At 40.2% G+C, this 16,709-nt stretch overlaps 1 protein-coding gene across 1 annotated transcript in view; it reads left to right on the forward strand.

Moving 5' to 3' along the window:
• LOC140729175 (neuronal acetylcholine receptor subunit beta-2-like) overlaps positions 1-16,709 on the forward strand; it is a 60,417-nt gene that overhangs the window by 20,864 nt on the left and 22,844 nt on the right. Inside the window, exons 3-5 of the mRNA XM_073048647.1 lie at positions 3,456-3,500; positions 11,759-11,868; positions 13,362-14,313. Coding sequence (XP_072904748.1) covers positions 3,456-3,500; positions 11,759-11,868; positions 13,362-14,313 — 1,107 coding nt within the window. The remainder of the gene's footprint in view (positions 1-3,455; positions 3,501-11,758; positions 11,869-13,361; positions 14,314-16,709) is intronic.

Genomic DNA, 16,709 nt, shown 5'->3' on the forward strand with positions numbered 1-16,709 from the left:
AGCATGGCCTTAATGGTGGGGATACCTGATATGGATAATACTTTCTTGTGACAGTACCCCTTGTAAAGACTGATTTATACTTGTGTGTCGTATCGACGCCATAGGTTAAGCGTACCCTACGTAGTACCTACGCCATACCCTACACCGTAGAGTGACGTGTACCTCTCCAGAAAAGTTACTCACGCGTCACGGCGACGCAGACCGGAACAACTGGAATTGGTCTGCTTGGTAGCATCGCTTTTCCTCCAAAGCGTTTCCGGTTGCTTCTTCTCTGCCATATCTGTAGGCTGTGTGTACACCGATGCGAAATAGATGAACCAAATCGTCAAATATACCTGCCGTCATGCAAAAATGCATTTCCTCATCCGTGTCTCTCACAAAAAAAACTCAACACAGTGCCATAGAAATCCCACCGCCAACTAGCGTTTTGGCGCACACCAATGCATGCTCACTACAGCGTAGAGTGACACAGAAGTGAAAATCAGGGCTATGGCATAGGCTGCGGTACAGCCTGTACACACAAGTATAAGTTAGCTTTTATAAAGGATCAGCATTATCTGCTTGCTTTTATGTTCTATTCCCCTTGAAATAAACACCAACACTGCGTTTCTTTACCGCAAACTCAACCTGTAAATTAACCTTCTGGGAGTCTTGCATGGGGACTTCCAAGTCCCTCTGCACCTCTGATGTTTGAACCTTCTCCCTATTTAGATAATAGTCTGCACTATTATTTTCTTTTACCAAAATGCATTATCATACATTTCCCAACACTGTATTCCTCTGCCACTTTTTTGCCCATTCTTCCAATTTGTATAATTCCTGATGCAATCACATTGCTTCGTCAGCACTACCTATCCCTGCACCTACCTTTGTATCATCTGCAAACATTGTCACAAAGCCATCAATTCCATTATTGAAATCATTGACAAACAATGTGAAAAGCAGCAGTCCTAATACTGATCCCTGAGGAACACCACTAGTCCATGGCATCCAACCAGAAAAGGTCCCTTTTATTCCCACTCATTGCCTTCTGCCTGTCAGCCATTCCTCTATCCATGCCAGTACCTTTCCAGTAACGGCATAGTATTTTATCTTGTTCAGCAGCCTCATGTGGGGTACCTTATCAAACACTTGCTGAAAATCCAAGTAAGTGACATCCACTGCCTCTCCTTTGTCCACCCTGCTTGCTATTTCCTCAAATAACTCTAACAGATTTGTCAGGTAAGATTTCCCTTTAGAGAAACCATGCTAACTTTGACTTATTTTAACATTAGTCTCCAAGTACCTTGAAACCTCAGCGTTAATAATCAATTCCCAATGCTTTCCTAACCACAGAGGTTAGGCTAACTGGCAACACTTTCCTTTCATTTGCCTTCCTCCCTTCTGAAAGAGTGGAGTGACATTTTGCAAACTTAGTCCTCTGAGACCATGCCTGAAACAAGTGATTCTCAAAAGATCATGACCAATGCACCCATTATCTCCAGCAACCTCTCTCAGGACTCTGGTATGTAGTTCATCTGCTCTAGATGACTTATGTACCTTAAGACCTTTGAGTTTGCCTAGTGCTCTTTCTTTTGTAATTGCAATGTCATTCACTCCTGCTCCCTGACACTCACAGACCTCTGGCACACTGCTAATGTCTTCTACAGTGAAGATAAATCTAAAGTACTCATTAAGTTCATCTGCCATTTCTTTGTCCCCCATTACTACCTCACCAGTATCATTTTCCAGTGATCCAATATCAATTCTCACCTCCCTTTTTCTCCTTATATAACTGAAAACAACTTCTAGTATCTTACTTTATATTATTGGGTAGTTTGTCCTCATATTTCATCTTTTCCCTTCTTATAGCATTTTTAGTTACCTTTGGTTTGAGTTTAAAAGCTTCCCAATCATTCAACTTCCCATCCACTTTTGCTACCTTATATGCCCTTTCCTTGGTTTTTATGCAGTCCTTAACTTCCCTTATCAGCCATGGTTGCCTACCCCCGCCATTTGAGAACTACTTCTTCTGTGGGACATATCTATCCTGTGCCTTGCGATCTATTCCAGAAACTTCTGTCATCCCTGCCATTATCCTACTTCAATCCACCAGGCAAGCCCCTCTCTGAAGCCTCTGTGATTCCTTTTATTCCATTGTGATACTGATCACTGCCTCCTAAGGGTTTGTTTACATTAAGCTCCCTCATAAGTCTGGGTTATTACACAACGCTCAATCTAAGATAGCCTTTCCCAGAGTAGACTCAAACACAAGCTCTAAAAAGCCATCTTGTAGGCATTCAGCAAATTCCTTCTCTTGCAATCCAACACCATGATTTTCCCAATCCCTTTGCATATTGAAGTCCCCATTTCAATTGTGTCATTACCCGTGTTACATACCTTTTCCCAGCTCCCTTTGCAATCTCAAACCAACATCTTGGCTACTATTTGGAGGCCTATATATGATAGCTATATTTTTTTTAACTCTTGCACCTTTTTCTAAAATTGTAATTCCGTCTATTACCAACAGAGCCACACCACAGTCTATGCCTTCCTGCCGGTCCTTTCAATACAAAGTATATCCTTTGATGTTAAGCTCCCAGCTATGGCCTTCTTGAGCCACGACTCAGTGATGCCCACATCCTCATACCTACCAATCTCCAATTACACCATGAGTTCTTCGACCTTATTCCAAATGCTACACACATTTAAATACAGCACCTCCAGTCCTGCATTCTTCACCCTTTTGGATTTTGCCTGTGTAGTACAGTTTAACTCTTTGCTCTGTCTGCATTTGTACCCAGTCATTGGCTTGTCCTTCCTTACATTCTTGTTATATCCATCATCTACTTGTAAACCTGCTGGCTCATCCTCAGCTCTATCATCCTGGTTCCCATTCCCCTGCCATGTTGTCTTAAACCACTCCCAACAGCTCTGGTAAACCTGCCCTCAAGAATATTGCTGCTCCTCAGATTCAAGTGCAACTAATACCTTTCATACATGTCCAAGCTGCCCTAGAAGAGGTTCCAATTATCCAGAAATCTGAATCCCTGTCCCCTACTCCAATTTTTCAGCCATGCATTTATCTGCCACTTCATTCTATTCTTATCCTCACTGCCCCAAGATTACTACCCTCAAGGTTCTGCTTCTCAGCATCCTTTCTAACCCGTGGTATTCTTTTTATAGGACCTCCTCTCTTTTTTTTACCTATAGACAAAGTAATTAGTAGGTTAATTGGTCACATGGGTGTAATTGGATCGTGTGGGCTGATTAACATGTTCTGTGAATTAAATAATAATATATTGTGTTTTCACTTTGCCAGTGTCATAAAATGTCTTCACCTGTGTTATTTGTAGTAAAATATAAATATAAATATTAAGATGCAAATTATATCTTAATATTTAATACATTATATTAAATTTTATAAATTATATATTTATATAGATATAAATATTAAGATTTTTATATTTCTCCAGAATGAGCGGGAGCAGATTATGACCACAAATGCTTGGCTCACCCAGGTTTGTACGATTTATTATATTGATGATAAGTTTAAAACACAGGAACTGCATTAAACATATTGCATGATGAATAGAGTCTTAATTATTAAGCTTTTCTTCCTGGAATTGTGCAATGAAATGATTGGGACAAAATCAAGCAGTTCAGTTCTAAAGGTGACAGTGTATATACACGCACCCTGAAAGTTACGTTGAAATTAACTCTGTTCTAGGATATGAAAAGTAAATAACAGGTATGGTTTCCTGCAGTATATCAAGAGTGTCCAAGAGCCCATAATGGATATCACATCAGCGATACTAAAGTGAATTACTGATGCATGGAAACTTACTCAGTTTTTAAATCAGAACACAGAGACTTTGAAGGATCAGGGTTAATATTCAGGTTGAAGGTGGTACCCAGCCTCTTTCCTTCAGTAATAGCTTAAACCCTTTCCTGCTGCTCCATCTATATTGCTGCTAAATCTGAGTTTCTTTGTTACCATGCTCAAGTTTGTGTATTTGGCTGTCCCTGCCAAATCCCTACTTCCATATTACCAAGTTAAATCTCTTCCAAGGTCCTATTCTACACTAGTCATAAAACCATCTCTGATTTTCCTACTGTTTCTACTCACTCTATTTCTAAGCTAATTTTTAGCCTCCGTTAAGCTCATTTCATGCCAGCCTGCCTGATTTGCTGCAAGCTCCTATGCTCCCAACTTCGTTGCACTGGAAATTGCAAACTTTTCCTTTCAAAAGTGCAATTCTACCATCAAACCCCACCCTCTTTCCTGGCGTTTGCAAACTTAACCCCATTTCCTTGCCTAGATACCCAATCTTTGCCATTTTTCTGAGAATTCCCATTTTCAGATTTCCCCTTTGGCACTCTCTCATTGCCAGTGCTTGAACGTAGTTCCAGCTGAGTCAATAGCACTGTGGTGAATGATCCCTCCTTGTCCTTCTCAGTCTCATGTACCATCTGACATGGAGGATTTTGCCAGCTTTCACCTGCTCTTGAATTGCCTAGCTCCTGATCAGCATAAAACTAAAGCATCTTCTATTGTGGCTAGTCATAAACAAAAGAGATTCTGCAGATGCTGGAAATCCAGAGCAACATACACAGAATGCTAGAGGAACTCAGCAGGTCAGCCAGGGTCTATGGAAATGAATAAACTGTCAATGTCGTATCCTGAAACGCCGATTGTTTATTCATTTCCATAGATGCTGCTTGGCCTGCTGAGTTCCTCCACCATTTTGTGTGTGTTTCTATTGTGGCTTCTTAATTCAATCCCTCAACCATATCTCTGGAGTCTCCTAATTCATGGGCCTTTCCTCTTCCTCAAACTGCAGTTGATAATATCCTTTGAAAATCACATAAACACTAATGGGTCCCAGTTCTATTTGTCCACAGCCTCACCTAATCTTTCAGCTGCCTGTTTTTTCCAATATCCAGTTATGAAACTGCTGCATTAAAATTAATATTATCCCTGGCCTCTAGATCAAGTTGAGAGGGATTATTTACCATCCCAGTTTGCTACGTGACTCCTAATCTCAGTTTCAAACTCTTATCCGCTCAGTCACAAGGACCCCTTGTTTCTACCTCTATAACACTACCCATTGGTTAGCTGAGAGATCACCAATAAATTCTTTACATTGATGGTGGATAATGACTGGGACAATAGCTAAGATTCTGGGGCTATGGTCTCAACAACAGGAAGGGTGTGTGCAGCACATTAGAAAACAGATGAAGAACAGGAGAAAAACAGCTCTGGCAATTGCCAGAAGTTCTCATAATAAATTTGAATCATGTTTGATCCTAGATGTATTTAAGGATTCTAAATGTTTTTGATTACAATTAATACATTACCGGGAATATTTAGTGTTGCTGTATCACTTTCTTTAAAGATAAATCCAGTGGGAATGAAGTTTGGTCTTGCAGGATATTTTGTAGATAAATTTTATATATTTTATATGATGCACAATCCTCTGGGTAAGGAGGTTTTTTAAAAAAAGTTATTCATAGAGTTTCAAGGAGTTGGAAACCAGAGTGCCAGAGCAGCTGGGGGACTAGTTATGAGAAAAGATGTTGTTATGCCTTCATACAAAGACAGGAATCGGAAGATTGAGCATGATGGGACTAAAATTCTGAGTTGCATCTATTTCAATGCAACGAGTATTGTAGGTAAGGCAGATGAGCTTGGGGAATGGATCGGAATATGGCATTATAATACTGTAGCCATAACTGAGACTTGGTTGGAAGAAGGGCAGGACTTGGCAGCTCTGGACTTAGAAGAAGACGGATTAAGGGGGGGGAGGGCTAGTATTACTAGTCAGGGAAAATGTCATGGCAGTGCTCAATCAGGACAGACTAGATAACTCTTCTACTTTTGAGGCTATATGGGTTAAACTGAATAAGAAAGAGATGACCACATTAATGGGATTATGTTATAGACCTCCTAACAGTCAGTGGGATTTAGAGGAGCAAATTTGGAGAGAGATTGCACACTGTTGTAAGAAACATAAGGTTGTGATATTAGGTGATTTTAACTTTCCACTTATTCACTGGGACTGCCATACTGTGAAAGGGCAGGTTGGCCTACAGTTTGTCAAGTATGTTCAGAAAAGTTTCCTTAATCAATATATACAGGTCCAAACTAGAGAGTGTGTGATACTGGATTATCCATTAGGGAACGAGACAGTGCAGTTGGTAGAAGTGTGTTCAGGGGATCACTTTGTATCGAGTGTTCTTAATTCCATTGGTTTCAATATAATAACGGAAAAAGATTAGTTTGCTCCTCAGGAGAAAGACCAATTTTAATGGCATCAGAAAAGATCTGGCAAATGTGGACTGGGACAGGTTGATTTATGGCAAAAGGCATGCTTGGTAAGAGGGAGGCCTTCAATAGTGAAATCTTGAGAGTACAGAGTTTGTATGTTTCTCTCAGAATGAAAGGCAAGGATAACCGGTTTAGGAAACCTTGGTTTTTGAGGAATATTGAGGCCTTGGTTAAACAGATACAGGCAGCAAAGAACAAATGGGGTACAGTCGGCTCTCCTTATCTGCGAGCGATTGGTTCCGGGACCCCTCGCGGGTACCAAAATTCATGGATGCTCAGGTCCCTTATTCAGCCTGTCTCAATGCAGTGGATCTTAAGACCCAGTGGAACGCCAGACCTTATTTTTAACCTGTCTCAGTGCGGTGGACATTAGGACCCAACGGCATTTCTCTGAATCCGCAGTGTTTCTGTTCACGAAAATAATCACGATCACGATTGAAAATAAAGTAGAAATAATAAAGCGATCGGAAAGAGGTGAAACGCCATCGGTCATTGGAAAAGCGTTTGGCTATGTCGGTCAACGATCAAAACAATTTTAAAGGATAAAGTGAGAAAGTCTCTGCCCCAGTGAAAGCTACAATTATTACTAAGCAACGCAGTGGTTTAATTATTGGGCTTTTGATCCACATCAACCTGGCATGGTGGAGAGCGTACTCGGGAGCGGTCTGTCACAGGCTTCCGAGCCCGGCACTGAAACATACATTCTTAAGTGTTTTATATGCATAGAAAGGCAAAATATATATTATATGCTAAGACAAACCTTTGACTAACTGATGCTAATTAATACCAGATGTACCTGTTCCAACTTACTTAGTAAGAGAACTTCCGATTTTTATCGTTCCCGATCCACGATAACCCATGCACGTCCTCCCGTATAATTTAAATAATCTCTAAATTACTTATAATACCTAATACAATGTAAATGCTATGTAAAATGGTTGTTATACTGCATTGTTTAGGGAATAATGACAAGAAAAAAAGTCTGTACATGCTGAAACAATAAGTGCTGGAAGAGCACTTCCAGGTTTTCACGATTCGCGGTTGGTTGAATTCACGCATGCGGAATTTGCGGATAAGGACGGCCGACTGTACTTGAGTATAAAAAATGCAAGGGAGCACTTAAGAGGGAAATCAAGAGCGCTAAAAGAAGGCATAAGCATGTTCTAGCAGACCAGGATGAAGGAGAATTCCAAGGGGTTCTGCAGATATATTAAAAGCAAAAGGATAGCAAGTGGCAAAATTGGAACTCTTGAATATCAGAGTGGTCATCTATGCAGAGAGCCAAAGAGATGGGGAGGATCTTAAGTGGATCTTTTTGCATCTATATTTACTTGGGAGAAGGGTACAGAGGCTATAGAAGTGAGGCCACACAGCAGTGAGGTTGTGGACCATATACGGATTATATGTCATAATGCAACTTAGAGTGGATAAGTGTCCAGGCCCTGACAAGGTATCCCTCAAAACTTTTCAGAGGCTAGTGCGGAAATTGCAGGACCCCTAACAGAGATATCTTAAAAACAATTTTGACAGAAGTGAGGTGCTGGAGGATTGGTAATTTTGTTCCACTGTTTAAGAAAGGTTCTAAGAATATACTGGGAAAGGAAAAGCCAGTGAGCCTGATGTCAGTAGGGGGTATTCTAAGTATTCTATTGTAAGGTATTCTAAGGGACGGGTATATTAGTATTTGGATAGACAGGGATTGATTAAGGATAATCAACATGGCTTTGTGCATAGTGAGTCTTGCCTAACCAATTTTATACATTTTTTTTTAGGAGGTCACCAGGAAAGTTGATGGAGGAAGGCAGTGGATGTAGTCTTACATATACTTTCACAAGGTCATTGGCAAGGTCCTGCATGGGAGGTTGGTCAAGGAAGTTCAGGTACTTAGCATTCAGGTTGTGGTAGTAAATTGGATTCGACATTGTCTTCATGGGAGAAGCCAAACAGTGGTAGTAATTAGATGGTTGCCCCTCCGACTTGAGGTGGTGTGCCGTATCGATCAGTGCTGGGTCCGTTGTTTCTTGTCATTTATATCAGTGATCTGAATAATAATGTGGTAAACTGTATCAGCAGATTTATGAATGACACCAAAATTGATAGTGTAGTGGACAGCAAGGAAGGCTATCAAGGTTTGCAGGGGGATCTGAAGCAGCTGGAAATATGGGCTGAAAACTGGCAGATGCAATTTAATGCAGGCAGTTTTGAATTGTTGCCCTTTGGAAGGTCAAACCAGAGTAGAATTTTCACAGTGAATGGTAGGGCACTGAAGAATGTGGTAGAACAGAGAGATATGAGTGTGCACTTAGAGGTAGGTAGGGTTATAAAGAGATCTTTTGGCATATTGGCCTTCATAAATCACAGTATTGAATACAGGAATTGGAATGTTATGCCGAAGTTGTTGAGGCATAATTTAGAGTATTGCGTACAGTTCTGGTCACCTATGTACAAGAAAGATATCAATAAGATTGAAAGAGTATAAACAAAATTTAGAAGGATGTTGCCGGGACTTAAGGACATGAATAATAGGGAAAGGTTGAATAGGTTCAGACTTTATTCCCGGACTGTAGAAGAATGAGTGAAGATTTGATCGAGATATATGACGTTAAAAGGGGCTTAGATAGGGTACATGCAAGCAGGCTTTTTCCATTGAAGTTGGATGAGACTAGAAGTAGTGGTCGTGGGGTAAGGGTGAAAGATGAAATATTTAAGCTGAACATGGGGGGGAGCTTCTTAACTCAGAGGGTAGTGAGAGTGTGGAATGATCTGTCAGCAGAAGTGGTGGATGTTTGATTTCAACCTTTAAGATACGCTTGAATAAGTACATGGATGGAGGGTGTAGAGGGTTATAGTCTATGTGTGGGTCAATGGGACTAGGCAGAGTAATATTTTGTCACAGAACAGATGGGCCAAGGGGCCTGTTTCTATGCTGTAGTGTTCTATGTCTCTAACTGGGGTTACATAATTTGGTGCAATTTTACATAGTTATGATTGTGAGTTGTATACTTAAACTGTTTATAAATCACTTTTGTTGCTCACAGCTTGAAAATCACTGTAAACATTACTATTATTATGCCTATTGTTGATTATGGTTTATTTCAAATTCCTTCTTCAGGAAATGTGGTAAGTGTGTTATAAGTGTGTACAAAACACCCTTAATACTAATGCTTTATTGATGAAACATGGTTTGCAGATATGCATCTGTTAAACAAAAATACAGATTCTGTTACTTGATGTAACTTGAAACATGGATCTGCAATGTCTCTTGGCCTTTAACAAGGGAAGTAATTATTATAAAGGGTGTTATTAGGTACTCTAATCTAATTATAGAATCATAGATTCTATTGTATAATTTCCCCATTTAAGTTTTAGAGATCAAGGAATTTTAGCTTCCTGAGATGCATGAACAAAAGTTGCAAATGCTCAAAATAAGTTTTAGTACAGTTGGAATTCATACAATGGTTATACATGTACCTTTGGACCACAGACCATTAAAGTTTAAGTTTCTATATTTACTATATATTTTGCCTTGTAATAAACATTCTGGGGATTCACAATACCACTTAGCAGTGCACTGAGTTTTTGATATCTTCAAACTTTGAAGAGGCAGTGTTGTATAAGGGAAAATGGTTTATTTGAGTATAGTTTCTTGATATGATATCAGTTACAATTGAATAAACAGAAAAGGTTAGTTGACTTTGAAGTAAGAGTCTGTAGCATTTGTGTTAATGCTTTTGTAAAAACTAAGGTTTACACATTTACAAGTGTTGCTACAGTTCATGTGTCACTGCTAATGAAACTACAGCAAATTGGCAAAATGTCGCAACATTTTCCAAGGTTAGTCTCATTCAGAAGTCGGCAATTATAGATAATTGCTTTGTTCTGCTATTGAGTCATGTCTTAGACTGTGAAGTAGATTGCTTTAAGTTGATTTAACGACTTATATAATTTGCAAAATAGATAAGTGGGGAAAATACATCAGATAGAGGGAAAAAGAAATCATTCCAAACCTTTGCTCCACATTTATTGTCTTATTAACATATTATCTCCCTATAAAACCACACATAATAAGGTTTTATAACAAGTTTGCAAAAGCACATTTACATAAAACAAACCAAAGTAAATATCTGCGTGAATGAAATTGGTGTAAGAACATGATTTGCCTCGCATTCCCAGGGTCATTGTAGGCTTGTTTAAGGGAGAATTGAATTAACTTTATTTCTTACATCCTTCACTTACATGAGGAGTAAAAGTATTATGTTACTCTCCGTCTGAATGCACAATGTGCTATTTATTGTAATTTGTAATAAATAGTACGTACAACAATATAGCATAGAAATACAATTGTATCAGCGTGAAGGAAGACAAGGAAACTTCCACATTTCCTTCCAATTGTAAAACATCCAAGGCACTAAGAGTCTACGTGACACAGAAAAGTTGAAAAAGAGCACTGAGGCTTTTTGCCAAATTATTGATTAGGCACATAGGTTCAAAGAGCTTATTAAAAAGAGGAGAAAGAGGCAGAGAGGCAGAAATATGTCAGATGGGAATTAAACATCCTGGCTGCTGCAGAAGATATGGCTGTCAATGGTAAAGGAATTAATTGCTCTTTGACAAAGTGTGATGGCCCTGAATCTTGAAGGATGAAGTTATCTGTATCTGAGTGATTATTTATGAAAGCTGTTTTAATAGATAGATAGATAGATGCGTTATTGATCCCAAAGGAAATTACAGTGTCACAGATATACAAGTGTACAAAAAGGGAAGTAAGAAAGAATAAAAAATAAATTGCCTCAAACATTCTAATGGCGGGGGTGTCATCACTTCCCTGGCTAAAGGTTGACTCATTATAGAGCCTGATGGCCAAGCGTAAGAATGACCTCATATAGCACTCTTTGGAGTAGCACAGTTGTCTTAGTCTATTACCAGAAGTTCTCCTTTGTTCAGCCAAGGTGGCATGCAGAGGATGAGAAACATTGTCCAGAATTGCCTGGATTTTGCATAGGGTCCTTTGTTCTACCACAGCCTCCAATGTGTCCAGTTTGACTCCAGTAACAGAGCCAGACATTCTAATCAGTTTATTAAGCTGTTGGCTTCACCCATGTCAATGCCGTTACCCAGCACTGCACCGCCTAGAAGATTGTACTGGTGACAACAGACTGGTAGAACATGTGAAGGAGAGGCCTGCATACTCCAAAGGACCTCAGTCTCCTCAGGAACTAGAACCATAAATCATCAAATAATATTCCATAAAAGTCTCGTAATGAGTGTTTGACCAAAATGCAGCAATGGGTCCAGTTTTCACGGTTATAGGGAAATCTCTTTAATGACATTTGATGAAGGCAATCCGACATCGCTCTTACAAGGTTTTTTTCTGTTATTGAATGAACAAAACAAAGTAAAGAAACATTGCTAATCACCCGTGATCTGTGATTGATCTTATCCAACTAGGAATGGAATGACTATCGGTTAAGATGGGATCCAGGAAAATATGAAGGTATCGACAAGCTCAGAATATCTTCTCGGCATCTTTGGCTCCCTGACATAGTGTTATATAACAAGTAAGTTAACTATTTATCTCATTTTTTTTGTACTTTGATAGAACTTTGCAATTTTAGGGATCTATAATTTCACCTAGTCCTGTTTGGGTGAAGGCATGAAAGAAACAGCATTTATTTGCTCCAAAAATGACTTAAGATGGTGTAGACATACGTTTCCTGGTTGAGCTGTTGAAGATGATGCTGCAGGGTCCAAGTGGCTACACATCCTGGGAGTTTATCTCTAGAAACATTAGGATGACAACCTCAGATACATTGCTGCCAGAGAATCAGATTGCAGAATCACTTTTCATGTGTTGTGCTTTAGAGGCAATTTCTGCTTTTAGCATGTAGATATCGTATAAACGTAAATCCTGGAAGGATGGTAGAGGCAGAAAGCTTTGCTTATATTAACTACCACCTTCAAGACTGTGGATTGAGAGCCAAGGTTAGTCTCAATATCTATTTGTTGGCCAGCATATGAATTAGGAGCAATAGGTCATCTGGCCTCTCTGACATTTTTTTATTCATTTACGGGATGTGGGCATCACCAGTCAAGCCAGCATTGTAAGAATATCATTGTTGCTCTCCACTCCACATGTCTGTCCAGCTGTAGGAACCATTCACCCCTATGCTTATCAAGTATTTATCCACAATACCTCTGTCTTAAAATATTCTAAAACTTGCCTTCCACTATCATTTGAGGAAGAGAGTGCTAAACACTATTACTCTCAGAGAAGAAATGTCACCTCATCCTTGTCTTAAAAGGATAACCACCTACATTTAAACAATGTCCCTAAATAGTTCAAGTCTTTCTGAAAAGAGAAACATCCTCCCTATGTATACATCTCATAATCTCATGGTTCATTCAGGTCCCTCTCACCCTTCTAAGCTCCAACAAGTATAATCTAGTCTGTCAGGCAACCAGCCCACTACATTCTGTAAACCAGTCCAAGGATTTAGATCGGAGCTGTCATGTTCTTCTCAGGTAGTCTCTCAGAATCTAGGAGGACTTGCTTCCACTCTGATCAGTTGGATTATGAAGTAATTGATGAAGCTATTGAGGGAATTGCCGACTCTTGTACAAATTGTGCAGGAGGCTTGACAAACTAGGAGGTGAGTAGGTTGCGATGTGGTTTGATTGTTCTGCCACTTATGCTGGGTCCTTCTGGGGTTAGAATTCCCATTATTTCAAGAAGGATTTGTCTACACTGTTGAATCATTTCCTCTCTCTGCCTCATAATGAATTCCCGTAACAGCTCAGAATGGAGTGTTTGCTTCAAGAATATAAATGAGTTGGCCTTCCCCATCATTGCCAACTGAGTATATTTTGGGTCTCAGACCTGGGCATATTTTCCTGGTGGTGGGGGGATACTGATGTGATCTGATTCCTTTATCTCTCAGTGTCATCTGCAGACAAACAAAAAATGGAAAGTCCCAGCCATTTGAAAGGAGGAAGTATTCATAGCTCCCCAAATATCCTGAGAAATTAACGCTATATATTTCTTTCTTTCCAGTGCTGATGGAACCTATGAGGTGTCTCTCTATACTAATGCAGTTGTATACAGCAATGGAGATATCTTCTGGCTGCCTCCTGCCATCTACAAAAGTGCCTGCAGAATTGAAGTAAAGCACTTCCCGTTTGACCAGCAAAACTGTACGTTGAAATTTCGATCGTGGACATACGATCGCACTGAAATTGATTTAGTTTTAAGCAGCGATGTTGCAAGCAGGGATGACTTCAAGCCCAGCGGAGAATGGGACATTGTGTCACTTCCAGGGAGAAGGAATGAGATTCCAACAGACCCAACGTATGTTGATATCACGTATGATTTTATCATCAGGAGGAAGCCATTGTTCTATACCATTAACCTTATCATCCCCTGTGTGTTGATTACTTCTCTTGCAATTTTGGTGTTCTACTTGCCCTCTGATTGTGGCGAGAAGATTACACTGTGCATTTCTGTTCTGCTGGCATTAACAGTCTTTTTACTGCTCATATCGAAGATTGTTCCACCAACATCACTGGACGTTCCACTAATAGGCAAGTACCTGATGTTTACCATGGTTCTGGTAACCTTTTCAATAGTCACCAGTGTCTGCGTGTTGAACGTCCACCATCGGTCACCCACCACCCACACCATGCCTGAATGGGTGAAGCAAATATTTCTGAAAAAGCTGCCCACTCTTCTGTTAATGAAGCGGCCAGAAAATCGAAGTATAAAGGACCGAATGAGGAAGAAACAGCTGTTGGCTTGTATTGATAGTGAAATAGACCAAGCTGATTTTGAAACAAGCTGTGGGAACAAAGAGCCAGCACTGAGATGTGGCTGGAGACTGAGAGACATGTCCCATCAGCAGGATTTGAGGAAGAAGGGATCAGCAAAGGGTCGATGCAACATAGAAGAGGCAGTGGATGGTGTCAGATTCATAGCAGAGCACATGAAATGTGAAGATGAAGACCAGAGCGTGAGCTTATCCTTTCCTTCCTCTTATTTCAACATCTAGAGAACAAAGTTACTAAGCAGTAAAAATTATCCAAATTGATGGTTACTTTAATTAAAGATATATTTTAGTATTATAGTCAAACCGACTTTGTCTCCCATAGACCCCAGCCCTGTGTTTTGTTCCAAGTAGAGGCATGAGAACCTATAATGCAGAAAGTGGTCATTCAGCCCGTCAAGTTTACGGCTGCTCCCTCTTGGGACAGACATAAACTAAGGATATTGTACTGTCGCTCTCCATACATCCACTTCCAAAATACTTCCTTTCGTAATTCATTGGTCTCTGGATGAGTTGGCAGCCCTAGTTGATCAGAAATAATAAGGTGCTGGTTGGGAATAAGAAGGAGGCATGAGTCCAGTGCAGGCAGCTGGGATCAAGTGAATCTCTGGGAGTATAGAGGATGCAAAAACCTACTCAAGAAGAAAATCAGGTGGGCAAATGAGAGGCATATGTCAGCTTTGGCAGGGAAGATTAAGGAGAATCCAAAGAGATTTTATAAGTATGTTGAGTGAAAAAGAATAACTAATGGGGAAAGAAGGCCCCTCACAAAGCAAGTATGTTTGTATGGAGCAACAGGAGAAGGGCAAAGTGGTAAATAAGAGAAAATCTGCAGTTGCTGGAAATCCAAAGAAGAACACACAAAATGCTGGAAGAACTCAGCAGGCCTGGCAATATGTATGGGAATTAATAAACAGTTGATGTTTTGGGCTGAGAAAATGGAGTCTTGATGATGGGTCTCAGCCAAAACGTCGGCTGTTTACTCTGTTTGCTCTGTTTTTACTGTAGAGAAAAACATGAAGACATTAGAACTAAGGAAAGATAATTGAGATGTCATGGGGATAATCTATGAGGGATGATTGATAAGTTCATGGCCTAAGGTAGAAGGAATCAATTTTAGAAAAATTAGCATTTATTTTTCCTACATTTACACACTTAGTCCAGCGATCATGGAGCATATGGATCCCTTCTTTGTAGAAGTCTGCATCTTGGATCTCCAGAAGTGGTCCACAGCATGGGGTGATTGATAAGTTCGTGGCCTAAGGTAGAAGGAGATGAGTTATTAACTTCAAACTTTCTGCATTTTCACTCAAGAGTTGAGCTGCACGTGTATGTAACGAGAACTGCCTAACTCATCCCGTTCTACCTTAGGCCACAAACTTATCAATCATCCCGGCTGTGGACCACCTGGAGGTCCAAGACACTCTTGTTGCATGCCCGTGCAGTTTAACTCTTTGAGTGATAATGCAGAAAGTTTGAAGTAAATAACTCATCTCCTTCTACCTTAGGCCACAAACTTATCAATTTCTCCATGCTGTGGACCACTTCTGGAGATTCAAGACATGGACTTCTACAAAGAAGGGATCCGTAAGCTCCACGACCGCTGGACTAAGTGTGTACATGTAGGAGGGGACTGTGTTTAAAAGTAAATGTGCTAGGTTTTCTAAAGTTGACTCCTTCTACCTTAGGCCACTAACTTATCTATCACCCCTCATGTATTGCAGAAGAGGAGGTGCTGGGTATCTTAAAATATATGATGGTAGACAAATCTCCATGGAAATTAATTACAGCGGCCCTGGTTGAGATGTCTGCATCATTGTTATCCCCAAGTGAAGTGCTGGAAAGCTGGAGGGTAGTGAATGTTGTACAACATTTAAGAAGGGCTGCAAAGAAATGCCTTGGAACTATAGACCAGCAAGTTTAACATTTGTGGTAGGTAAGTTACTGGAGAAGATTATGAAGGGGTAAATTATATGTATATCTGGAAAGACAGAAGTTGATTTTGGGTAGCCAACATGGCATTGTGCATGGAAAATCATATCTTACGAACTTGATTGAGTTTTTTGATAAAGTGACTCGGAAGGTTAATGAAGTGTTAGACATGATCTTTCAAGGACTTGACCAAGGCGTTTGCTAAGGTTCCACGTGGTAAGCTGCTCTGAAATATTAGATCACATGGAATGCAGGAAGAACTGGTTAACTGGATACACAACTGGCTATGATGGCAAGAAGCAGAGAATGATGGTGGAAAATTGTTTCTCAGAATAGAAGCCTGTGTTTAGTGGCGTGCTCAGTGGTTGGTGCTGGACCCATTGTTGTCTCATGCGTATCAAGGCGTGGTTAAAATCTGGATGACAATTTACAAGGCATGGTTAATAACTTTGCAAATGACACAAAATGACAACATGACAGAGTGGACAGCCAGCACCTCTTCCCCAGGGCACCACTGCTCAGTACAAGAGGACATGGCTTTCAGGTAAGGGGAGGGAAGTTCAAGGGGGATATTAGAGGAAGGTTTTTCACTCAGAGAGTGGTTGGTGCATGGAATGCACTGCCTGAGCCAGTGGTGGAGGCAGATACAC

This window comes from Hemitrygon akajei, chromosome 6 (genome assembly GCF_048418815.1).
Source record: "Hemitrygon akajei chromosome 6, sHemAka1.3, whole genome shotgun sequence".
NCBI classification, from domain to species: Eukaryota; Metazoa; Chordata; class Chondrichthyes; order Myliobatiformes; family Dasyatidae; genus Hemitrygon; species Hemitrygon akajei.